The sequence below is a fragment of the Ziziphus jujuba genome, chromosome 4 (assembly GCF_031755915.1).
Source record: "Ziziphus jujuba cultivar Dongzao chromosome 4, ASM3175591v1".
NCBI lineage: Eukaryota > Viridiplantae > Streptophyta > Magnoliopsida > Rosales > Rhamnaceae > Ziziphus > Ziziphus jujuba.
In genome coordinates, this window is record NC_083382.1 from 7,727,119 (window position 1) to 7,754,348 (window position 27,230).

Sequence of the window (27,230 nt, forward strand, 5' to 3'; positions counted from 1 at the left end):
ATTCGTGAACTTGATTCTTCATTAGTGCTTCGTGTGTTATTTTATTCCTAAATTATCATTAATCTGACCAAAACAAAGAAGGAGTACTATACAATAATGAAATAATGAAAAATGAAAAGTATGTTTTAACAGTCCCTTTTACACGGTTACCAAAAAACCAAAAAACAAAAAAAAAGGAAAAAGAAAAAGAAAAAGAAAACGCTTTTTACATACATAAATACAAATATATATACATATACACACACACACAAAAACTTATTGTCTCAAAAGTCTATGGTCTTAGACTCATCAACATTTGCAGGGTTTGCTGCTGGCATATTCACATTGATGAGAACAAGAGGGTAGAATCGTGTCTGCCTGAAATCTAGTGAGAAAGATCAAAAGTCTGAAGTCCCTCTCAGTTTTGCATGATCAACATCGTCGTCATCATCATCATCATCATCAGCAGCAACAACAACAAAATTACAAAATGAAAACTTCTCAGAGAATTGGGGTCAGACAATATAACAAATCTGAGTTTCCACGCTTGCGGTGGACGCCTCAACTTCACCAACTCTTCGTCGAAGCTGTTGAAGGTCTTGGTGGAAAAAATAGTAAGTTTTCCATTTTTATTCTTTGCTGTTCTCAAAACCAAAGTTAACTTGATTGGAAGAATTTGAAGATTTTGTGCAATAAAAAAAAAAAAAAAAAAAAACGAAAAGTTCAGATAATAAGGAATATCTATGCCCTAAATATATGTATTTTGCATATTTTTTTTTTTCACTCACTGCTTTTTGAAAGATCAAGGGAATTAATCCATCATAATTTTTTATTGGATTAATCCAGAAATGTAAGTTTGTTTTAATCAAAAAAAAAAAAAAATGTAATTAAGCATCTGTTTTGCAGAAGCAACTCCAAAACGAATCTTGCAGACAATGAGTGTGAAGGGTCTGAAAATTTCTCATGTCAAAAGCCATCTGCAGGTACACAAATTGATATCTGTTATGAACATCTTCATGTGCTTCTGCCCGAAAGCTTAAATCACTTTTTTTTTTAAAATTTTTTTTTTTCTATCTTCTTTTGCCAAGTCAGATTAGACAAAAAGAAACAACTGAAATAAACCCAAAATCATCCAAAGGAACACAGAACATACACCAAAACAGCATCCTTGTGAACTTCTTTCCCATCAAAATCTATTCACTGAAAATTATACACCATTTTCGAATCTCAGAACGAATTAAAAAAGGTTAAAGAGATTAATCCGTAATTCAAAATTGAAATGGATGTTAAATCACAAATTAACCATTAAAAGTTATACTGTATATAATTTTAAAAGAATTAGAAAAAACTTGAACGGATTCAAGCTTATTTTTTAGAAAAAGGATTCAAGCTTATTTTTCAGCAAAATGATTCAAGCTTATTTTTCAGAAAAAAACAAAGAGGGAGAGAGACAAAAAAAAAAAAAAAAAAAAAAAAGGAAAAAGGAATTAAAAAGAAGACTATATGGTATATTCAAGATGAGGTCCTCCAAAAAGCAGTTTTGCCTTTAAAATGATTATTAATTTTAGTAATAATAATTCTTAATCTTCTCCCTTAAGTTATATCCATGATTAAAACTTATAAATCTGATTTCATCATCAATATTCCTAATTGACTTTCACATATGCGAAATTGCTTTAATACTGCTCTTATAGATCATATAAAATGGAAAATGTATTTGGGGCGGTTCTAACAGACATGCATAAATAATTAATAAATTCTTTATCATATTATCAGTAATCATTACTTTACTTAGCAGTAAACTCTTTACTGTTCTTAAATGGATTTGGGTGTAACACCATTTGTCAGTTTTTGATCATGGATTTGGGTTTAACACCATTTGTCAGTTTTTGTCCATCAATAATATATATTCAACTAGATTAGAGGTTTCAGTTATCGAGATTAGATTTTTGATTAAGTCAAACAGTTTCAAAATACGATAATTTTGTTAAATTACATCTAAAACAGTGGTAAATTAATACATAGTATTACAGTCCAAAATCTTAGACATGTAGATTCAATTCATATTAGTACTCATTAGAAAGAATTAACACTTTTTTTATAACAAAAATAGTTAAAACTTGTAAAGACCAAACTGTCCAATAAATGAAGAAAAGAAAAAATGACATAGCTTTAAATATATATCTATATTATAGTTATATATATATATATATATATTAGTTAATTATTAGGAATGCATGCAGTATATGTGAAAGGAAATACCAATATTAATTATTTGTATATATAGTATATCAGTTTGCAGATAAGAATGGAATGAAGTTCCTGTACTTACAGTACCATAAACAATGTCCCAAGGAGACAAGGTTTTGAGATCCAATCTCTATTTTCAATCTATATATACAAACCAATTTACACCCATTTTTATGTTGATAATGATTAATTGTATGTTAGTTTGTGTAAAATTACTATCATTACTTAAAATTTAAATTCATAGAAAGTGAATTTAATATTCACATAAAATATCAATGGTCAGCCATTATTATATCTATTTTTTTTATCAGTTTAAAATTTTAAAATAGATATTAATTTAATATAATATCATAATTCACTAAACTATGACAATATATATATGTTTAAGTTTATGCACTTTACACATGAGGAATGTCGATCGCCACACTATTTATATACTTTTTTAGTCTTACTCTCTGTTCTTCTCATTTTGCCATGACGGCTCTTGGTTTTTAATTTTTGGTATATGGTCCGAAATTGATTTTAATTTAGATTGTTAAATCTCCTTTTCTTTTTTTCCCTGAATGTAGATTTTTTAAAATTAATAAGTCTGGTTTTTGATGCCGAATATCATAGGCATGAAATTAATTAATTTGTTACAAATTAATCTGTTCCTAGCTGTACAGTAGGCTTGGCTAACCAGCCTCTGTGGCCTGTATACATAGGATGGGCATCTGCTTTTCTAACTAGGGTTAGGGTTAGGATATTGTACCAAAATTAAAGGACGACAAACAAGGCATATTGTTATTAAAAGTAGAAAAAGGGAATTGGCTTTGTAACTTTTGCGAGCGAAAGTGTTATATGGTTAACCATCTAAATTAAGCAAACCTGCCATTTTGCTTCTATATTCATTTCTTATTTTTTGTTTTTATCAAAAAAGTGCTTTTCAGTTTTTGGGCAAGTGCTTTTCAATTAGGCAACACTTTATTGGAGCTCCGAACAGTAAACAGTCTTTTCTGAATGATGATGTATCTACTTTTCTTTCTTAAGGAAGTTTATTTCGAGAAAAAAAAAAAGAAGTTGTTATTAGTCAACTTCAAATATATCCCATTGATCCTCTAAATTAAACTCCATTTTGTTTTCATAATGAATTATCCTTTGTTTTGAAAAAAAAAAAAAGAAAAAAAGAAAGAAAACAAAAAAGAAGCTGCCACATTTTGTTTCGATATTGGTGTTTGGATAATATATATCTTCTTCAAATGAATTTATAATTAAGAACATGATATCCTTTTCGATGACCATGACCATTAGTAATGAACATTAATAATTAGTAATAACCCTTTATATTTAACGTATTTAATTATAGAGTTTGTTATATTTGTGATAATTTGAGTTCTAATTTTTTTGTTATTTATTTTATTTTTTGATGTTTTAGATGTATAGAAGCGGGAAAGATCATGATCAGAATGATGTTCTTGTACCCACAAAGCATTTCTCCAGGAAACACTTGCATCACATACATTTTGCAGATAATCTTGGAGTCCTCTCCAATATTTTCTCCCCTCTAAGGTATGGATCACCATTAGAAGTTCTACTCGTGCTGCTTCTCTCTCTCTCTCTCTCTCTCTCTCTCTCTCTCTCTCTCTCTAATAATATACATATATAATAAGTATTTTTTTCATTTTTGTTTTAAGTTTTCTTTAATTTATTTCTTTGACATGCATGGATATATAATATATCATAATATATCACCATATATAAAACATGTAGACGCTACAAAATAAGTTATTATTTATTAATTTGGCTATTATATATGGTGACATATTATATAAACTGCCAATATGGTACAACGGTTGTAGCAAACGATTTTTCTTTTCTTTGATTAATGAAAGTATTTTAAGCTTGATTTATTTAAATATTTACCATTAACAACTAGGCATATCTCTCTCTTACTCTCTTCCCCCGGGCCTCTATGCTTCTCCTTCAATCTCCTAATATATATTTAGATGAATAATACTACAGATATACCAACTTTGTTTGCCAATTTATCAACAATATTCTGATCATCCTTGAGTCCAGCTTATGACTATTAATTGCAACTTCAAATTCAAGTTCGTGTTGATTCTTGACCAGATATAGAAATACACTGATAAAGAGTATCATATTTTATCCAGAGGGACCAATACACTCATTGTAATTATTATAATTTAGTTCATTAATTTATGTAAAAATGGCATTATTCTTTAATTTAATTGCAGGCTACAAGAAAATGGGCTAGTATGTCAAAGAAGTGACGCTTTGGAACATGAACATGAGATTCTGCAAACAAAGGAGGAAACCAGCTGTGAGCAGCATCAAGCACTAGTATTTCTTGAGGTTAATTTATATTTCTACAGTTTATACCACCAAGTGTGATATACTGATTCCTTACGAAATTTTCCTTTTGGGAGATTCCGAATCACAACCAATAAAATAACAAGGAAAATTTTATTTATTTTTAATTTTCTGGGAACTATTTTCTAGATTATACATAGTTTATTTATTTACTTTTTGGATGATCATATATTCCTTATAATTAATATTTTCAATTTGCAGGAAAGTACGTCCTTAGGTAATAGAATGGCTACGGAAGAAGAAACTTCCGGTGCTGGCCCGCTAAATGAATTTTGTGAGCTCTCACTGTCATTCAATACTCCACCACTGACGCAATGTGTAGAAGAAAGAGAGTTTTGGGTTTCAAATGACAATCACAGTACTTCTCAATCAAGTTCAACTGATAACTTTAGCAGCTCAGATTTCCACTCTCATCAGAGAAGAAATCACATAATAAACTTGGACTTAACCATCTAAACATATTGTGACCGTTTGTTGATTACCTAAAAATAGAAATATTGTTACTGAGATTCAGATTTATATATGAATTCTCGGATTTATTTTTATTTTTGTAGAAAATTAAATTAGTTAAGTCTTTGAGTTGTCCTTATTGATTAAGAAAACAAAAGATTAGATTCTACTGTAATATCAACCTCTAAATGTTTAACCAAGTAAATACCTTCAAACCAAAAACTTGTTTAGTAAGAAAGTACAGTGCTACTGTATGTGATATATATATATATATATATATATACGGTTTTGTTTATGGAATTATGTAATATTTTTTGGTTCCTTTTCATGTACCAGTAAAATTGTTGTTGTTTATAGGACATGTGTCAGTCTCTCAGTCTTTCATTCGGTTGGTTTCTCTCTTTTGGACTTTTCGTTTTTTAACTGAGAAGCTTCTCTCTTTTGGACTTTTGATTTCTCAAACGTACGTCCTACATAGATTGGAGATAGCCTAAAACTCAGGTATAACATGGGTCTAAGAATTTAGGGACACGTTAAAATTGTTCACGGACCTAGGTTTCCCTTTTCTTTTCTTTGCTTTTTTTCTTTTAATTTTATGAATAATCTGGGCTAGATAAAATCTTGAATTAATGATCTTATATTATTAAACGTGGCTGATGATAAGTGATAAAAACAACATATATTACCTAGATGATGATGACTTTTGGTGTTTAACCTTAAGATATACCCATTTTTTGGGACTATAAAAACTTGTATATAATGATGGTGCCACATCATCCTTTTTCATTTTTATTAATCCTGTGTCATATAAATTTAATTATTTATAATTATACATAATAATACAATTAAAAAATAAAATATGTGAATCCTACAAAATATTTATTAAATATTTGCTTATAAGCGGTTCATTGAACCACATCACCCATATAATGATTGTATATCAGTTTTTACCCTTTGCGATAGCTTAAATGATGACATATGATAACCCTTTATAACCTTCTTGGATTATATTTGAGTGTTATAAAAAAAAATAAATAAACCCTTGATAAATTGATTTTATCAGGCATTTGATCGCAATCCATCTTCTCCAACTCCAGGTATGTCCGGTTTTGTTGGCTTAATTTTTCTCCATTTTTCTCTTTTTTGTAGAGTTTCTATAATTTTGTTTTAAGTGCAGTGAAGTCAAGGTTTCCATGGAAGCGTATATGAGAACAGAAAAATGAACGACACATTTCATGATTAATTTGCAGGTAAAACGTTGTAGCTTACTAATAAATATATAGTGTTATATTTTTTGGGATAAGTAAAATATCCATACCATATAATTTTCGAGATATATAGTGCTTAAATTACATATAAATTACATAATTACTATTGTCAAGATATTCGTTCTATGTTCATTAGTTTATAAGCTCTGAAATAGTAGGCCAATCATAACCAAGAATATGAATGTCAAATATGGATTCTCTCAATTCATGGTTTAATAATTGAGCCATTGGAGATGGCGTGCATGTGCGTACAGACAAGACATATAAATATATATATATATATAAAATTAGATATTGACCAAAAATATAGAACATGCTTATTATTAGATAAGCTACTAGTCAATTTTTGAAAATTTCTAGCCACATCTTGGGATATGTGGCTCAAGTGTGCTAAAAAGGTCGGCTAACTAGGACAGAGGAAAAATAAATTCCTACTAGCATGAGATTTTGATTTCAGGCGTGGCATAAGGATTGAGAAAAAATGTCAGTATCAGTCAATTCGTTCGGTGAACCAATCTAATGAATCCAATCTAATCCAATTAAACCCACATGCAAACACGGATGACCGAAAGTTATACAAATGTATATGAAATTTATTTAACAGCAACTGGTGATCACATCGAAATTTCCTAATTTATTTTCAAACAAAATTAATAAATCAGTGGTGTTAAGGTACTAAAGTTTTTATTAAAAAATGACATGCTAGTTTTATTGACAGATATATATATACATATATATATAATATATATGTAATGAATATTTAACGGATAAATCATACTCTAAACAAGGAAACAAAACAATTATTGTTTATTTTGCCCATCAGTTAGTAAACAATTTGTAATTATATATATATATATATATATACATATATATAAATAAAAGGTTCTAATTATTATTTTGCTTTTTTCAAAATCCCTTAGCATTATTGATTATTATGTTAATATATACATATATATATATATATATATATATGTATATCACATGTAACGTCAACTACATATAGGACACATGGGAAATTCACAGTAATATCTCATAGATAAATCTGGGTAGGGAATAGGAAGATCTTGCTTAAAAGTCCGCAATCATATTAATTTATAAGACAAATTATAATACTGTTACAATACTGTTTTCTTTTTTGTCTTCCACTAAGATAAGATTCTCAAATTCATTGAACTCCTTTTTTACTAAACCAGCCATTAAAGCTTGTCTCAATGAATGCACACCAAACTTTTGATCATATAAATATTTGATTTGTGATTTAAAACAGTTTTAATATGACTTTTGAAAGGACATAATAAAGAAATATATTACATTATTTAGAGGAGAGAAAATTTTGTTGAAACAACAAAAGGAGATCGAGATAATAAAAAAAATAAAAAAAGTACATATATATATATATATATATACATATGAAGTAATTCTTCAAGGTGGACTGCTCGCACGCAAAACTACATAAAAAATCGATGCTTTTTAAAAAAAAAACATCGACATACAGTGTATACATACACACATACACAGTAAAATTGACATTTTTTTTCATCGGATTTGATGCAAATCTGCATGTGAATGGTGCAGAAAAAAATATCAGCTTTGGTGCGGATCCACATGCAGACGATCCACACTATAGAATATCTTTATATATATATATATAGTCTTTCTACAGTAAAGTCTGTCCAGATGGAATTGCATGCGGACTCATAAAAAAAATACAAAAAAAAAAAAAAATGTTGACTTTTTTTTCAGGAAAAAAGCAGACACTACACAAAAAAAATATCTGACTTTTCTAAAAAATGCTGATTTTGCATCGATTTTGCTTCTGGTTCGCATGATACTCCATCCGATCAGTCCTGACTATAAAATCTATATATATATATATATACATTTACATATAGGACGATTCTATTATCAGCACCCTCTGAATAGAATTATGTGCGGACCAGAAGCAAAACCTATGCAAAATCGATGTTTTTAAAAAAAATCGATATTTTTTTTTATGTAGCATCTGTTTTTATCCTAAGAAAAAAGCCAACGTTTTTTTCTTATATAGCGTCTGCTTTTTGCGGATCCACACGCAATTCTATCCGGACTGTCTTGACTGTAAAAGGACTCTATATATATATATATATTTTTTTTTTTCAGAAGAAAAATTCAAATCTAAACCAAACAGACTACGATACAGTATGTTGTCAGGAACAAGGAACCTTACTCATAAGAAAATTATAATTCATCCCATAGTTTCATAATCTAATGTACATAGCACAGTTGTTGTAGAACAGACTTCCTCAAACTTCTATATTTAATATTCACAGTAAAATCAAAGATTATGTTCATGTAAACATTAACTGATCTATATTTAACTCTATGCCAACTACCCAAAAAAAAAAAAAAAAAAAAAGGTGGGTGAGCGGATTTACTTTTTACACTTGGTTTTCTACCGACATGTCCTTTCATTGTCTCTTTGCTAATGTCTTTTTCAATCCCTTGAAGATCCTCCAAAACCACATCAAGTTCATCACAGATAATAGCAATGGAACCACAATTACTAAAAGTAACCCATATGTGTGCATCTGCTTAACCTGTTGCGCGATAGAAAAACAGAAGTCATATAGTGGTAACTTAGTAAGTAACGATTTCCACAAGAAAACAGGAAAAACCTCCTAGAAATCAAAATTTTCATTTGACAAGCCTTGCAACACATTTATTATGCTGCTAGAATTTCATATTCAATGTCTTCCAGTTATAATGTTAGACAAACAAACATAATTTGATTTTCCAATATATCCGTAACCACATAATGACCATTTTTGATCTAAAACTTAGCTTTCCACTTTTTCCTGATACATTTGTACAACCAGCTTTCAAATTGAGGGAAAAACTGTTCTTGAAGAAGCGTGACCATCCAGTTGAATCTCGTTACCCTCCTGTGTGGTTATGGGGGACGTATGAGGCTATACTACATTATTTAGGTTCCTTAAAAGTGGAACACTTATACATGTAAAAGTGTAAAGCTAACCTTGTGGAAAATTATTAAGCATTCATCTATACAAAGTTTTGCAAGAATTTATAAAGAGAATCACAGGCATATGTTATTACCTCATCATAATGCAGGTAGACATGATAAAACAGGTATATGAACAAGAGTATTCTGGCAACCTGTACAAAGTTTTAAAAGTATGTTTAAGAATTATGCTGAAAAGTTAAGCCACAAGCCGAAATCAACTTGATAAAGGTATCCCATGACAGAATAAAAAGTAAAAAAGTATGGGAGCCTCTGAAAGTTGTGAACATATATAGACCCACCAGCCAAGAAAAGAATATTACAACCCCATTTATGACATAAGCTCTAGACCGCTTCATACCAGCTGTGTCAAGATACCTTCACAAGCACATTATTAATGTTATATGCAAAGGAAAATATGAAACGATGCAGAATTTTAAAGTGATTTTAGGAATAGTACATACCATCTTAAGTTGATCCCAGGGGTGGTTGTCTCAGAAATAAGAACCATGTACGTATAGAGCTGTCCCTCCCCAGTCAACATTGCATACGTTAATGCTGCTACAGAAAGAAGATGATGAACCACCTGAAATATTAATGCCATTACCATTAAAACTTTATTATTATATGCTTCAAGAACAGCAATGAAGAAAGGCTTGGACTAGGTTGTGTTGTCGCTGTTGTCATCATAATGGTTCAATTTTAAATCGTATTTAAGAAAAACAAAATGCACTTACATACTCCAACCCACCAAGAGCAGGATAAAACCAAAAGATCATGCCAATGTCCGCTAGAAAATAACCAATTGAAACCTGTCACTTACGGGAAAGAACAAAATGAAAGATTCATTTATAAGATAAATATCAGTTACAGGAAAGAACAACATGTAAGATTTATTTATAAGATAAACACGGCAATAGGTGATACAGATCACATGAAACCATCAGAAAACAAAAGTAAAGATGCTATATATAAAACACTGCAGACCACTTTCGCACTTCAACAATGAATATATATATATATATATAATAATGCCAAAAAACCAAAAAAATAAAAAATAAAAAAATAAAAAAAAATAAAAAAAAAAAGAAAGAAAGAAAGAAAAGAAAAAAGGAAAGCAGTGTAGCACGTTTCAGCATCAAGAACTCACTTCCTCTTGCATATGTATGTCTGGTAAAAGGAGAATGTTTGTAAGTTAAATGAACCTTTTTATATAAGTTAGATTTAAGGAAAAATACAAGTACTACAAACACAAGGTTTCTCACACTGTTTTACCTATAAGTAGGGCTGGAAAAGTATATTTGTATCAACCTGTGTCCACCCATTTGGATGCAATAAATAAAATGACGTTTCACTTGCCAGATTGCTGAGAAATGGTACAGCATTATAGGAGTAGCATACATTTTCTAAGAAATTTATTATTACACTGTTATTTTGTAATTTCTATACCATTTGGTTCTCATTCTTGGAAAACGAAGAAACAAAAATAGCTAATCAATATACTTACCATCATAGTTTCACAAAAAACACATATCATCAGGCAGCCACCTGCTTAATTCTCTAGTGGTTGTCATGTCTGACAGGATATGTCCATATTTTGGAACACAGCGTTCATGAGTGATTATTCTATCCCTATTTTTCATGGTCATCTTAGAATATCCATGTTCACATCCACCGGTAATGAACCATATGAAAGTTTGTTTTCTTTCAATGGAAAAACTTGAAATCCATGATACAAGGAACAAGAAATAAGCACTTTAAAAGAGCTTCAAAAAGTCCTAAAATAATATATATATATATATATGTATTTATGGAAGCAGAAGCAAGTTATGTATCCTTACCCCCAATACAAACGTAGATAGTGGAGAAGTTCGCAATGTAACAAGGCCACCAAGTTGATAGTCAGAAAAGAGATCCGACCAAAAGACAAAATACAATGACAAGACTGTGATAAAAACAGCATGAATAGTTGATATGGCCCTGTTTGGAAAAACAACAAGGTAAACACTAATGGTAAATGAAGGGAATAGGGATTAAATGATAACTTGTTACATACTAGATCACCTGTTATTCCACTCAACACCTTGCATTCTTGAAAGGTTAGAGTAGCTCTTGAAGTAAATAGAACTAATCAATTGAGTAAGATCATAGACCTGAATAAGGAGTAAAAATCCTTAGAATAAGAAGTAGAGAATAAAATAGTAGCTTTTACTGTAGAACGAAGATATGAGGAGAACATGATGAACATCATGTAGTAACTTTAATTTTTAACATATATGAAAATACAATTTAAATGGACACCCTAACAAAATTATCCCACATGTCAAAATGAATCCACTGGAAGCAATGCTGTAAACATACCATTTTGCAAGCAAGTATGCCACCAACTACAGAAATGTACGGCACAAAAGAGTCTGCTAGGACATATTCCTTTAGTAGCTGTTCAGCCTGATCTTGGTAAGCTTTGATTGCCATGGTTGATTGTTCAGAAACCAACATTACGCATCTATTGATAGGGCTTTCAGGACTCCCTTTCTTTTGCAGCTTAATTATGTTCTCTTTTTTTCTGTAAGTTCCCTGTTTACCTTTTCTGAGAATAAATAAGGTGAAAGAGTACACAAATAACAATAAATATTAGATAAATTGTCAACCACGAGGGAAAGAGAGAGCAAACACTAAAGACAATGTAAGCACAAAATTGCTGAGTTCCAAAAGTAGTCATGTGACATATAATTGGTAATATGCATAATTTCAAAATTTTTTCTATAAATTTACTTATCACAATATTAAACCTCCGATGAGAAAAACTTGAGAATCTGGTAATTTTGAACCAAAAGGTTTATACACCTTATAGCCATTACCTTCTCCAACAGCAAATTCAATTTTTATAAAACCCAATGAATCTCACCAAGGCTTCACAGCTAATTATGTCTGTTCAAACTCTAATTTATAGGTGATGGTACTTGGTTTGCATGCATGGATCAATTTTAAAAACCTTATTGAACAAAGCTATTTCTTACCTCCATAGGCCTACTTTATGATAGAAAATATATCTATTTCCATCATTGGATTTTCACAATAAGAAAACTTATCCTGACAGCTAGTTACTTAAGTTTGTTATTCTGAAAATTCAAATTCATCACAAAATTTGATGAAAAATGGAAAAATACTGCTTACTTTCAGCCTTAGGCCTATAACAACATGATATACAATCAATGTTCTAGAATTACAAGACTAAAACCAAATGTATTCACTTGATACAGTTATCCAAAAAAAAACTCCAAGTAAGCATACGCAGAGAGATTAATTTAGTCTTGTTAGGAGAGAAAACATTCCTATAAAAATTAACCACAGCTTATGCTGGAAATGAAAGCCACTACAAATTCCAATAAATGGACCAATAATTTCTTCAAGCCAATCCAGCCAAACTTCTAAATTAAATTACAGAGGACGTCAAACATTTACCCATTCAACAAGGAACACCAATGTTCCAAATGGGAGACTTAATTCAAAAACAATCCAACAAATACCATCAAAACACCCACTGCCTTAAAAGTTTCTATCAATGCTTCACTGGGCTAGAACCTTATCCCGTTTTTTATTTTCTTTTTCTTATTTGTCCTTTTCCAATTATTTCTTCTTCCATTACACGAAAGCTTCAATTATTACTTAAAAAAAGATGGAAACAAGATAACATCAACCTCAATAACTCTCATATTTATTTAAGTTACACATTTCACAATAATAATAATAATAATAATCAGTTTTCAGAGCACAAACCCATTTTTGCTTACATAAGCTAATAAAACCTAACTACTTGAGCTGAAACCAAATTTTTTCAAACAAACAAAAACACATAAACATATAATTCGAAATTCGCAGACTCATTCTCCATCGACTTTTTTTTTTTTTTTTCGTTGCAAAAGCAGAGCAGTGTGCCGAAACCTCTGAATACAACATCTTTCAGAATCACAAACTGCGAAATTATTCGGTATTGAATAATAAGAAAACATTCACTAAAGCACCGGGAAAAAAAAAAAAAAAAAGAGAGAGGAAAAATGCTAATTTCCTTTTCGTTTTCCAAGAAAATGCTTCAAAAGCAATCCAAACTTGAAAAAATTGATCATGCAAACGCTAATGCAAAACCAGAGTCTGTTATATCCATAAAAATTCAAATAGGAAAAAAAAATGATTAAGCAAAACAATACAATACAACTAAAAGATTATGAACCAAAAAAAAAAAACACAGAGCGAGAAAATAAAGGAAGAAAACAGAAAATGCTAGAAAACAGAAAATCGTAAAGGAGAAGATCAGAAAAAACAAGACGAGAAATAAAAATGAATAATAAAAATTAAAAACAACAAAGGCGGAGGAGAAAGGGTTGGATTGGGAATTTTACCGGAAATGGTGAATAGAGCTGGCCGGAAGTTTCAGGAAACAGATGAAATCCAAAGTTACGGAAAGCTAAAAACACAGTAATATATATATATATATATATTATAGTGATATTAATTAAGAGAGAGAGAGAGATGGGCAGTTATAGATAAATAAATAAATGTAATAGAAGCAAAAACACATAAATAATTGAAATAGAAACATAAAATGGTGTTGTGATGGGGAAGCGAAAGGTGACAGAAACGCAAAAGACTAGGCATATATTTATATATATATATATATATATGAGGCAAAAATGAAATAATTAAAAAAATAAAATAAAATTCAGATGATCTCGTAATCATTTATTTTTACATTGCTTTCGATAAATTCTTAATAGGTTATTAAAAAAATAATTAATATAATTTTAAAATATTTAATATTTGATTTTTTTATTGCATTAAAAAAATTTTAATAAAAAAATCATATAAAAATATTATCGCATTGGAATGGGCAATTGGGGGCAGTGTGCAAATATAGACAAGTGTGACGTGTGCTTACCCTTCAGGCTTCTATTGGTCAATATTCCTTGCGCTGCTTCTCCCTTGAACCTTCTAGACCTACAAGTAACGCACCATTTTATTTTATTTTATTTTATTTTTATTTTATTTTTTATTTTTAGAAATTTTTATTTTTTATTTTTTAAAAAAAAGTATTAAGTTATGGTTTTTACAATTTTTATCTATCATGGTCATCGGTCACCAGAACTTATTAGCAATTTAGCATTCCCTTGTTTCCCTATCGAAATACTTGTTATTTTTTTAATATTTAGCATTGAGATTAGCTTTTCATCATAAATGCTAATATGAATGTTAAATTTTTAGGATTGATATTTCAATAAAAAATAATAATAATAATAATAATAATGGCAATATCAAATTATTATTATTTTTTATTAGATTGTGAAAAGGTCCACTTTTTACTAACCAAATATAAAATAATAATAATATTAATTAATTAATTAAAAAGATTATGGGAATCATATTCTTTATTGTCATGGGACGTAATGCCAAATTTGGATCAAAATTTACCATCCCCATTGGAGATACCAAATAGAAGAACAATGCTATATTGTGGCCATACCAGTTTCTAATGATTGGAGACGCTGTTATAGATACATTTTAGCACTTGAATTTCTAATGATTATTATCATATTCATATATATATATATATATATATATATATATATCCCTAGAGAAAAAAAATTTGTTATCATGTCGATGCCAAATTGTTGCATTATGTTACCTTTGGACTTGTTTCAATTACTGGCCCCAGATTGTAACTTGTTGGTTACTTTTAGTAGGAAAAGATTCCTACTTGGGCTCCAAGGAAAGTCCTAAATATCACAATCTTTTTTTTTTTTTTTAATAAATTAAATATCACAATTTGTTATCTCTGCGTTGTACCGTTAAAAATTTAATAATAATAATAATACAAAAAGTTTAATCTAAGTGTAATAGTTAAGGTATAGGATTCAGTTCTAAGTAAACACCATTAACAACATTTCCTTAAACAGATACCATTCACAACTAAAGTATACAAGAATCTATTCACCAAAAAAATATATATATATTACATAAAAATCTATTTCCTTTTAGCTTGAACTTTGAACATGATATAAAATTGCAGAAAAATCACTAAAAAAAAAAAAAAAAAAAAAAAAAGGGAAGAAGTTGCAGTAAGATCACTGTGTTACTTTAAAAGCCAGGCGCTATAGCCCACGCATACGCGTTGGGCATTTAAACAAAGGAAAGGTATCCCCCTTTTTTTTCTCTTTCTTTTTTTTTTTTCTTTTTTTTTTGTTTTTTTTTACTCTTTTGGGTACACAACTTATTTGTGTATTTGTCCCACTTATTATTTGAGTTTGTCTTTTTTTTTTTTTAAACATTTTTGTGGTCTTTTAATCTTTTTTTTTTTTTTTGTTGGGCATTTTAATCCCCATACATATTTTTTTTTGATAACTTGAATCGTTAAATTATTTTTAATCTAATTATATTTTATTATTTTTGATGACTTGAATCCTTAAATTATTTTTAATTTAATTTTTAGGAACTTTAAAACATACAATACATTTAAACAACAAAATCACAATATTAAAGAACTTCACAAGACTCCTACATATTTCATCAACCATACCATACATCTTAAAACTATTAAAAATTTGACCAAAAATTGTGTTAAGGACAAAAATGCATTAAAAACTAAAGTTTAAGAATAAAAGTGAAATATATATATATATATATATATTCAAACAACAAAGTACAACTATGGAAATGATTTAGGGACTAATAAAGCTAACAACCCTTTCTTTTTTTATATGAAAGCAAGAATGGAAGCTTCATACTAAGAATTTATTGTTTTAAAAAATAATATTTATGTTATGTCCATTTAAAAATTAAAATTATCAAATAGTTTGATTAAGCAGAAAATTAGTATCTTAAGAATTTATTGTTTTAAAAAATAATATTTATGTTATGTCCATTTAAAAATTTAAATTATCAAATAGTTTGATTAAGCAGAAAATTAGTATCTACAATATATTTATTTGCATTTAGTATTTTAGGCTTTGTTTGACATAGCTTTTGTTTCTGCTTGCTTAAAAATATATTATGAAAAAGCCATATTTTACTGATTTTGATTATCAATACTTTTAGATGTCATAAAAACTTTCCAAAACTATTCAAACACTTCATAGACAGCTTTTGAATATTGAACCCTGCCCAACATAGCCTTATTCAACGTTGAGCATAGATATATCATCAATTTTTTTTTTATTATTATTATTATTAATGGAGAAGAAGGAATTTGAACTTAGATTTTGTCCAATAAAATATTAAATCTAATAAAATAGTAGGTCTACCATTACATTAACAAAACAAAAAAGAAAAATTATTATTAATATTAAACGGGCCAACAAGCCTTACAAAATGGGAGAAGAAACACCTGCTTGTTTATAGGTATTTATTGGTTCAACCTTTTTTTCCCCCCTAATTAAATGGATTGGTGTGGTAACAACTAACTAGTTTAATTAAATAAAAAGCAGTTCATAAAGCTGATATTTCACAAGTTAAAACCATAAAAGAGCAAAATATGTTTCCAAATTTATCAGTTGTACAATTGACATTGCGTACACTCATCTTCACATAAATAGTTAAAAGCAGAGCAACAACAAAACAGCTACCAAAGACCAACTACTAGCATGACAACATTTGAACGGCTTCACATCCCTGGCCATAAGATGCTGACAATCTTTTCACAAATTTTTATAATTTTCTTTCTGGCGGAAAATTTGAACTGAGAGAGCTTTTTTTTTTTTTTTTTTTTTTTTTTTTTTTTTTTTTAATGAGAAAAATAAAGGTTTTATCATTGAATTATAACATAGGAGACAATATACATTAAGTTTCAAACAACTTAAACTTGCATGAAAGAAACCCAATCTGGTTTATGAGATTCTTATCAATTTTGGAGGGTGGAAAGAAATATATATACATATATATATATATATATATATATATATGTATATTATATAAATATATAATTAAAAGAAAAGCATAAATGCATGTTTTCTAAGGTGTTTGGATTGTGTTTTCTTAAGCTTAACATCCTATTCCCATGAGTATCCCAAAACTTAATGTATTTACCTCCTCTGTTGTATCTAAAATTCTATCTTTTTGGTTTTTGCATTAAATTACAGGCCAATATATAAAATGATATAAAATAACAGTGTAGTTCATTACATCTTTGCTGTTTCACAGAAAAGCCAGAATAACAGTGTAGTTCATTACATCTTTGCTGTTTCACAGAAAAGCCAGAATAACAGTGTAGTTCATTACATCTTTGCTATTTCACAGAAAAGCCAGAATAACAGTGTAGTTCATTACATCTTTGCTAGTCTCCGGACCCTGTAATTGACACCCTCCTTTGGAGAAGAGGTGCATGAGGAGGAGGAGGTGGTAGACAATCCTGACCAGTTCTTCTCAGCCATGTCCTTGTAGAATGCCTTCTGCACATCTTCTTTGAGTTCCATGTACCGCATTTTCTTCAACCTTTGCTCGTCCGGAGTTCCCTTTTCGAGGAAGTAAACATCAGGCATATCATCATCGTCCAAAAATTTATCAAGCACTTCTGAGCAATGGGGGAAATATCGCCGGCCCTTTTCCACTGCCACCACAATTAGTAGCTTCATAAATATTGCTCATATAGAATAATCTCGATCAAAGTACAAGTTTCCTAAGCTAGTTCCAGTTGAATTCCAGTCGTATAGTGTTTAATTAAAAGAGTTATAATCTCATAATACTCCTCAATGGTGGGACAGAAAGAAATAAGAGTAAATGGCTAACATAATATTTAGTACTCTAAACCCGCCGTGCTACTAATTGAAGGGGTAAAAAAAAGAAAAAAGAAAAAGGAAAAAGGATGCACAACTTCAAACATATTATTTTCAATTTAAATTAGGTTCAGCACATAAGTTCCCTTCAACATTCACCAAAACTGTTTTCATGTTTGTTTCCATTTTCGGGACTATTATAAAAATTTCAATAATAATAATAAGAATAATTGCATAGTTTCAGATAAATAGAGAGAACCTGTTTTCATCAGGGCTTGTACTCGTTCTTGGAGTTTTTTCTTCTGTACGGAAGGTGTTTCGTTCAAATCAACCTCTGTTAAGTTTTCATTCAATCCTTTCAATTCTGAGAGGCCAGTGTACGTTGAGGTGGAATGAGCATCTGCCTCCATAACTATCCTGGCTTCGGCCGGAAACAACAGCCTTGCATAGGCCACTGCCACATTTTATACATAAAATGTCATTTAGAGGAGCTGACCACTACTCAAAATGTATCTTTTAAGAACATTACTGGTCCTCCTTTCAATATCCGAAAATTTCTACACTATGGAACTCACAGGTATGAACAAGATGACTAGCATAAAAGGATGATCGAGACGGGTCAGTACACTCAACTTTATGCATAGGGAACGTAAGAAAAATGATTCTTCAGGAAATATAAAGAAACCTTACAAAGATAGCATAAGATGTATGTCAAACATAAAGTCTTTCAAAACAACACAAATGGCTGAAGAGATGAAAGCTCGGTGCACTTGTTATTGGTAAGATAAATCAGAAAAAAACAGGAACATGTACAAAAGGATCAAAATGACAAAATCTGATTCTTGAACAGAGATATATACTTGAAAACGTTATGAAAGCATGCAATTTGGTGAGATAGATGCCAGAAACAGACGCTGATAATTAAAATAAGTGAAGCAGAAGATAGAGATAGATGGTAGATCCATACTAGTATTGAAATTGAACCCTTAAGGCAATTTTTTTTTCGAAAAATCACAATACTGTAGTTTGATAAAATGTAAACACTTTTAATTACACTCCATTTAAGCTACGGTAAGCATCTGACACAATCCTGACAATATCATCCAAAAAGATAACCATAAAATGTAGCCAATCTTAGGTGAATTCAAAATTACAGTACAGAAAAAGAGTAACACCAAAGGGAGGACCTTGAAATTACTCTATAATTATGGTGGAAATGGAAGACATTGGTTTATTTCTTATCGGGAAAGAAAAAGAAAAAAAAAAAAAAAAAGTGACATAAACATACAGCCTAAAGTTAATTATACCTTAAATGGATTATTCTAATTGATGTCCATAAATAAATAGTAAAGTTAATAGGTAATCTCACCTCTATCTTCCAGGAGGTTCAGCATCACATGCAAATCATCAGCCATTACCTGTGATTTCATTATCATATTACTTGAGCTTAAATCTCAATTTTCAAATCAGTTTGCGATATCCACAAAAATTTCCAAGCGAAAATAATTATAATAATAATAGTAAGCAAAACAGTAGAATAAAAAAAAGGGAGAAAATGCAGGAAGAAAAAGAAAATGCTAGAAAACCGAAAATCGTTAAGGAGATGATCAGAAAAACATGAAGAGAAAACTACAAAAAGAAAACGGAGGAGAAGAGGTGGTTTACGAATTTACCGGAAACGGAGAATAGAGGCGGACTAGGTTTCATGAAAAAATTGAAATCCAAAGACACGGAAGCTAAAGCACAATAATTATATTAATAATAATATTAATTTAAGAGAGAGAGGGGGGGGGGGGGGGGGGGGGGGGAGAGAGAGAGAGAGAGAGAGAGAGGTTGTATTATTATTATTATTATTTTGTTTTTTTTTTTCTGGGGGTCTAAAGAGAGGGGTAGTGAAGTGTCCTTATCCTCAGCCAATTGGTCAACATTTCTTACACTACTTCTCCCCTTAGTCTTCTAAGCCAGATTAAGCCAGCAAGCAATGCACCATTTTTCATTTTACTTTTATAAATTTTATAAATTTCCCTTTTTTATATATATTATATATAAATATATTTTATCAATATAAAACTCATTATAATTATAATTAGAGAAGATTAAATGGTATATGGAGAAATTTTATTCTTGAATTTGACTTATAAATTTTTGACCATTTTATACTGAATTAAACCTATAAATACTTTATATATTATAAATTTCTATTTTTTTATACAATTAAAAAAACAACTTTTATCTGCTAAATTTCTATTTTTTTATACAATTTGTTTGAATTTTTCAACTCCTTTTAAAATTATTCTTTTTGCAATAATCTTTTTAATATACGGATTTCATAAAATATTGACCATATATGATTTATGACACATTTTTCATCACAAATCAGAAACACGCTAACTTGACATATATTCTCAAAAAATAAAAAATAAAAAATAAAAAATTACATATGTTATAATTGGCATATCACTTTTTTTCTTTTTGGCACTCAAACACATCACAAAATTGTCTAAGTGTAAATGCGAAAAATTATTGTATTATATTAATTATGAGCTTATTATAATTTATAAATATCAAATGATGTTAATTTAATGGTTATACCACTCCATCGAAAAATTTTGGATTCAAAATACGAGGTATGGAAAAGTTGTTATAAATAATAAAAAAATAAAAGTAATGCATGCATATGGACAAAAAAGAGGCTTGAAAGAGATTGACCATGGTAAACCTTTTCGGAATTCATTTTGTGATTTAATTACTTGTAGTAGAAAAAAGATTCCTATTTGGGATCCAAGGCCTAAGAATACTCTTGCTTTCTTATCAGGCCATCCTAAAATAACTTTAAAAATTAAAATTATCACAAAATAATTTATAAAATAACTTTAAAAATTAAAATTATCACAAAATAATTTATAAAAAAGGAAGAGAATAAGATATCTCAAATTCACAATTTTATATTGTAAGTGTAAAAGATATGCCAACTAAATTAATCTTAGTTTAACAACTATCTTATATTGATAGTTGAATATGGATGAAATCTCATCATCTAAAATTATTATAACAATTATTAATTTTTAAAATGTTAGAAATGAGGGAATTGAAACTTAAATTTTATTCAGAAAATAGTAGCTTTACCAATATACCGTCTTCATGAGACCCAAAAATACGAAATTTAACATTGTTAAAAAGGCTAACAATCTTTAAGGGAGAAGAAATACCTGTTCGTTTATGGAGTTACTTGTTGGTTGTTCAACAACATTTTTTTATTTTTAATAAAGCTGCCATTTCACAAAGCATTAAAACCATAGAAGAGCAAAATATGGTTCCAATTTTCTCAGTTGTATAGTTGACATTGCGTACAATCATCTTCACATATATAGTTAAAAAGCAGAATAACAACGAAGTTGCTACCATAAGACAAACAACTATTACGACGATATTTGAATGGCTTCGCATCACTGCCATAAAATGCTGACAATCTTTTCACAAATTTTTATAATTTTATTTCTTTACCAGCGGAAAATTCCAACTCTGAGATTTTTTTTTTTTTTTTTTTTTGCATGAGAAAAACATCCACTTTATCATTGAATTATGACATAGGAGACCATATTAAATTTTGCTTCAAACGACTTAAAATTGCATGTGTAAGAAACCCAATTTGGTTTATGAGAAAATATGATACATTCATACCAAATATGAAGTGCGGAAAAAAAAAAAAAAAAGAATATGTAAGGAAAAGCCTATTTGCATGTTTTTAAGGTGTTTTGGTTTGTGTTTTCTTAAGCTTAACATCCTATTCCCATGAGTTACAGCATGTATTTAGGATTTTAATTTTTTTTTCTAATTGTATCTCTTTTTGGTTTTTTTCATTAATTTATGGAAATTTTTTTTTCTTTCTATTGTATCTCTTTTTGTTATTCATTAATTTACACGCCAAATATATGATGATATAACATAGCATGCATTGTAGTTTGTTATATCTTTGCTATTATACAGAAAAGCCAGAATATAGGCTCTTAAGAATTACTCCTGGTGGAAATAGACCCCAAAAAAAAAAAAGAAACATGAAATCCTAAACACTTTTATATAAAACTCATCAGGCATATCATCATCTTCCAAAAACTTATCAAACATTTCTGAACAATGCTCTTGTCCACTGCCACCACAATAAGTAGCTTCATAAATATTGCTCATATAGAATAATCTCAATCAAAGTACAAGTTTCCTAAGCTAGTTCCGGTTGAATTCCAGTCGTATAGTGTTTAATTAAAGCAGTTGAATCGTATAATACTCCTCAATGGTGGGAGCAAAAGAGATAGAGTAAATGGCTAACATAATATTTAGTACTCTAAACCCGCCGTGCTACCAATTGAAGGGGAAAAAAAAATGCACAACTTCGAACTTTATTATTTTCAATTTAAATTAGGTTCAGCACATAAGTTCCCTTCAACATTCACCAAAACTGTTTTCATGTTTGTTTCCATTTTCGGGACTATTATAAAAATTTCAATAATAATGGGAAGAAAAATTGCATGGCTTCAGATAAATAGACAGAACCTGTTTTCATCAGGGCTTGTATTCGTTTTTGGAATTTCTTTTCTTCTGTACGGATGGTGTTTCCTTTGGTCTTAAGCCTTATTTGGCATAGTTTTTGCTTCTATTTATTCAAACGTGCATCATGAAGAAGTCAGACTTCATTGACTTTGATTATCAATGCTTTTAGAGGCCATAAACACTCCCTGAAAACTATCCAAATACTTCATTAACAATTTTTGAATGTTGAACCAGGGCCTTATTGAATATTGAATATAGATACATCATCTATTATTATTATTGTTCTCATCATCATCATCATCATTGGAGAAGAAGGAATTCCAACGTAGATATTATCCACTTAAATATTAAATCCAATAAAATAAAAAGGAAAATTATTATTAATATAAAACGGGCCAATAATCCTTACAAAATGGGAGAAGAAATACCTGTTCATTTATAGGTATTTATTGGTTCAACAACCTGTTTTGTTTTTCGCTAATTAAATGGATTGGTGTGGTAACAACTAATTAGTTTAATTAAATAAAAAGCAGTTCATAAAGCTGACATTTCACAAGGCATTAAAACCATAAAAGAGGAAAATATGTTTCCAAATTTCTCAGTTGTAGAATTGACATTGCGTACACTCATCTTCACATAAATGGTTAAAAGCAAGAGCAACAACAAAACAGCCACCAAAGACCAACTGCTATCATGACAACATTTGAACGGCTTCACATCCCTGGCCATAAGATGCTGACATTCTTTTCACAAATTTTTATAATTTTCTTTCTGGCGGAAAATTTGAACACAGAGAGATTTTTTTTATTATTATTTTTTCATGAGAAAAATAAAGGTTTTATAATTGAATTATAACATGGGAGACAATATGCATTAAGTTTCAAACGACATAAATTTGCATGAAAGAAACCCAATCTGGTTTATGAGATGTATACCAATTTTGGAGGGTGGAAACAAATATATACATATATATATATATATATATAATTAAAAAAAAAGCATAAATGCCTATTTTTAAGGGTTTTGGATTGTGTTTTCTTAAGCTTAACATCCTATTCCCATGAGTATCCCAAAATGTCATGTGTTTACTTCCTCTGTTGTGTCTAAAAATCTATCTTTTTGGTTTTTGCATTCAATTACAGGCCACATATTTAATGATATTATATAAAATAACAGTGTATCATTACATCTGTGCTATTTTCCAGAATAGCGGTGCAGTTCATTACATCTTTACTATTTTCCTGACCCTGTAATTCACACCCTCCTTTGAGTTCCATGAACAGCATTCTCTTCAACCTTTGTTATTCTAGAGTTCCCTTTTCGACCAAGTAAATATCAAGTATATCATGATCCAAAAACTTATCAAGCACTTCCGAGTGCTGTGGTTCTCTGACCACTTTAGAGAAGAAATATGAGAAGAAAAATAAAAAGAATTCTATTACTCTCTTGAAAATAGAATACAAAAAATAAAAACTTCTCTCGTGGAGGATTCTCACGTGAAACCTCTCTCTACATTGTCAAATTCTCTCTGGAATTGCTCACTCTTCTCTCAAGCTCTCTCTGGAACTTAAATACTCTCTCTCTCGGAGTTTACTCTCAATACTCCTCACTTGGGATGATATTGAGCTTGCTCTCTTGGCTTGGCTTGCATGTAACAGGATGGAGCCTATTTATAGGCTTACAAAGTCGGTTGCATGGCCACAATCTTCAACAGCTTCTGACTGTAGCCCACAATTGTTGAGCAAGTTGGAGTTCGGTGTTAAATGCAGCAATGGCCATTGTCAAAGATGGTGGCTGAGCAGTCTTCACACTGTCGGTACAGTGGTGGTGCGGCTGGACTTCACAATTCTCCCCCTCCAGCCGCATTTAAACTGATGGTCATCTGCCATCCATCCAGCTATGTCTCTGCATAGCTTCAACTTCTCTTGAGCAACAATTTTTGTTAGCATATCTGCTGGATTCTCTTTTGTGTGGATCTTATCAGTTTCAGCAACTGTTGATCTATTACTTCGCGTATCCAATGATAACGGATGTCAATGTGCTTTATACAGGAATGATACATTGAGTTTTTGCTCAATTCCACGGCACTTTGGCTATCACAATGTATCTTGTAGTCTTCTTGCTTGATGCCCAATTCTGTGAGAAAACGCTTCAACCACAACATTTCCTTACCCGCTTCTGCTGCGGCAATGTACTCTGCTTCAGTAATGGATAAAGCAACACACTTCTGCAATCTTGACTGCCATGACACAGCTCCCCCCGCAAAAGTGTAGAGATAACCTGATGTAGACTTTCTATTATCAGGGTCTCCGGCCATATCTGCATCTGTATAGCCTTCTAAGATTGGATCACCTCCTCCGTAGCACAAGCACAGCTTCGATGTACCTTTAAGATACCTGAGAATCCATTTGACTGCTTCCCAGTGTTTCTTTCCAGGATTTGAAAGAAATCTGCTCACAACACCTACTGCATGAGCAATGTCTGGTCTGGTACACACCATTGCAGACATCAGACTTCCTACCGCTGAAGAATATGGTACTGAAGCCATCTCCTCTATCTCTTCTTTGGATGAGGGGCACATTCTCTTGCTCAACTTGAAATGATTTGCAAGTGGAATGCTGATCGGTTTAGCTTTGTCCATGATGAATCTCTTTATCACCCATTCAACATACTTCTCTTGAGATAGCCATAACCTTCTATTTTTCCTGTCTCGGATTATTTGCATTCCCAAAATTTGTTGAGCTGGTCCTAAGTCTTTCATATCAAAGGACTTAGACAATTCTTTCTTCAGTTGACTAACTTCATTGCATCTTGTCCAATGATCAACATGTCGTCCACATATAGCAAAAGTGCAATGAAGTTTCCACCTGAAAATTTTTGAATATAAACACACTGGTCTGCTGCAGTCCTTTTATAACCTTGACTCACCATAAACGAGTCAAACTTCTTGTACCATTGTCTTGGTGCTTGCTTAAGGCCATACAAGCTCTTATTCAGCTTGCATACGAGGTTTTCTTTCCCTGAAACCTCAAATTCTTCTTGCTGCTCCATGTAGATTTCTTCATGTAAATCACCGTGAAGAAATGCTGTCTTCACATTCATCTGTTCAAGCTCTAGGTTTAGACTTGCTACTAAACCAAAAATGACTCGAATTGAAATCATTTTTACCACTGGTGAAAAAATCTCATCAAAGTCAATTCCTTTCTTCTGAAGAAATCCTTTAACCACCAATCGAGCTTTGTGTTTCACCACCTTTCTACTGCCATCTTTCTTAAGCTTGAACACCCATTTATTTTTTAGTGCCTTCTTTCCTGTTGGAAGCTCAACCAACTCATAAGTATGATTTTTCTGCAAGGATTCCATCTCATCTTGCATTGTTTGTAGCCATTTTTCCTTCTCTTGATGAGAAACAGCTTCCTGGAAACTCTCTGGCTCCCCTTCTTCAGTAAGCATAATATACTCAGATTCTGAAAATCTCTTTTATGGAATTCGGCCTCACTCAGATCTCCGAACTTGTAAACCACTGGTTTCAAGAGGTGTACCATCATCTGACCGCTGTGATGGCCATGTAGCTACTTGAGAGGATTGAGTCTCCCCCTGCTCAATATCCCCTTTTTCCTCCTGGTCTGCTTCTGGTATATCTTCATGCACCTCATTATCCTCTGTGGCTATTTTTGCTGGTGCTGGATTAGAACTAAAATTCTCGGCACTAGAACTACAATTAGGAGACATTCTGGGCTTTTCAATGTCTTCTATTGTCTGGTTTTCATGGAATACTACATCCCTGCTTCTAATAACCTTCTTTGTTTTCGGGTCCCATAACCTGTATCCGAATTCTTCATCTCCATATCTTATAAAGATACATGAAGTAGATCTTGCATCGAGCTTCTGGCTGAGCTCCTTGGATACATGTACATAAACTAAACAACCAAACACTCTTAAATGAGAGTAAGAGGGAATCTTACCCGCCCATATTTTCTCCGGAATTTCAAAATTCAACGGTACTGATGGTGATCTGTTGATTAAATAGCAAGCGGCACAAACAGCTTCTCCTCAGAATGGCTTTGGCAGCTTAGCCATACTGATCATACTTCTGACCTTTTTCCATAATGGTTCGGTTCATTCTTTCAGCTATTCCATTATGTTGTGGGGTGCGAGGGACCGTCTTTTCATGTCGAATGTCGTGTCTTCTGCAGTAGGCATCGAACTCCTTGGAAGTATACTCGCCTCCATTATCTGAGCGAAGACATTTCAACTTCTTTCCTGTTTCACGCTCTACCATGGTATGAAACAGTTTGAAGTAATCTAATACCTGGTCCTTTGTCTTCAAGAAATATACACACACCTTCAGAGAAGCATCATCAATGAAGGTCAGGAAATACTTGTTGCCACCTAATGATTCCACCTCCATGGGACCACAAACATCAGAGTGCACCAGACTAAGCAACTCTGATCTTCTCAATGCAGAGAAACTGAAGGAGACTCTATGTTGCTTACCAAACAAGCAGTGATTATAAGGATCTAGCGCAGCATCCTTGCAAACAGTGATAAGCTTCTTCCTTGCCAAAGTGGACAATCCTTTTTCACTCATGTGACCGAGTCTCT

The 27,230-nt window shown here is 30.9% G+C and overlaps 3 protein-coding genes across 5 annotated transcripts; 1 reads left to right on the top strand and 2 right to left on the bottom strand.

Annotated features, from left to right (window-relative positions):
- The first annotated feature begins 245 nt into the window (after positions 1-245).
- LOC107416622 (putative Myb family transcription factor At1g14600) lies at positions 246-5,362 on the top strand. The gene is made up of 5 exons (XM_016025135.4): positions 246-593; positions 886-962; positions 3,644-3,777; positions 4,467-4,584; positions 4,804-5,362. Exons 1-5 carry the CDS (start codon positions 470-472, stop codon positions 5,056-5,058), a joined length of 708 nt encoding a protein of 235 aa, XP_015880621.1. The 5' UTR covers positions 246-469; the 3' UTR covers positions 5,059-5,362.
- A 2,322-nt stretch (positions 5,363-7,684) lies between these two features.
- LOC107416620 (uncharacterized) lies at positions 7,685-13,961 on the bottom strand. Of its 3 annotated transcripts, none has more exons than XM_016025133.4 (9): positions 13,719-13,956; positions 11,680-11,908; positions 11,383-11,471; positions 11,160-11,298; positions 10,056-10,130; positions 9,783-9,904; positions 9,621-9,696; positions 9,414-9,473; positions 7,685-8,896 (listed from the first exon to the last, which is right to left on the bottom strand). In XM_016025133.4, exons 2-9 carry the CDS (start codon positions 11,815-11,817, stop codon positions 8,768-8,770), a joined length of 828 nt encoding a protein of 275 aa, XP_015880619.2. In that variant the 5' UTR covers positions 11,818-11,908; positions 13,719-13,956; the 3' UTR covers positions 7,685-8,767. The 3 variants fall into 3 exon arrangements, with proteins under 3 accessions (XP_015880619.2, XP_015880620.2, XP_048328274.1); XM_016025134.4 differs by lacking the exon at positions 7,685-8,896 and adding an exon at positions 8,976-9,241 and having other exon boundaries at positions 13,719-13,957; XM_048472317.2 differs by lacking the exons at positions 7,685-8,896; positions 9,621-9,696 and adding an exon at positions 8,976-9,241 and having other exon boundaries at positions 13,719-13,961.
- Positions 13,962-17,454: 3,493 nt separating this feature from the next.
- On the bottom strand, positions 17,455-19,869 carry LOC132803402 (BTB/POZ domain and ankyrin repeat-containing protein NPR1-like). The gene is made up of 4 exons (XM_060816305.1): positions 19,754-19,869; positions 19,450-19,498; positions 18,340-18,534; positions 17,455-17,914 (listed from the first exon to the last, which is right to left on the bottom strand). The coding sequence occupies exons 2-4, from the start codon at positions 19,493-19,495 to the stop codon at positions 17,631-17,633; spliced, it is 525 nt and encodes a 174-aa protein (XP_060672288.1). The 5' UTR covers positions 19,496-19,498; positions 19,754-19,869; the 3' UTR covers positions 17,455-17,630.
- Positions 19,870-27,230: the final 7,361 nt, after the last annotated feature.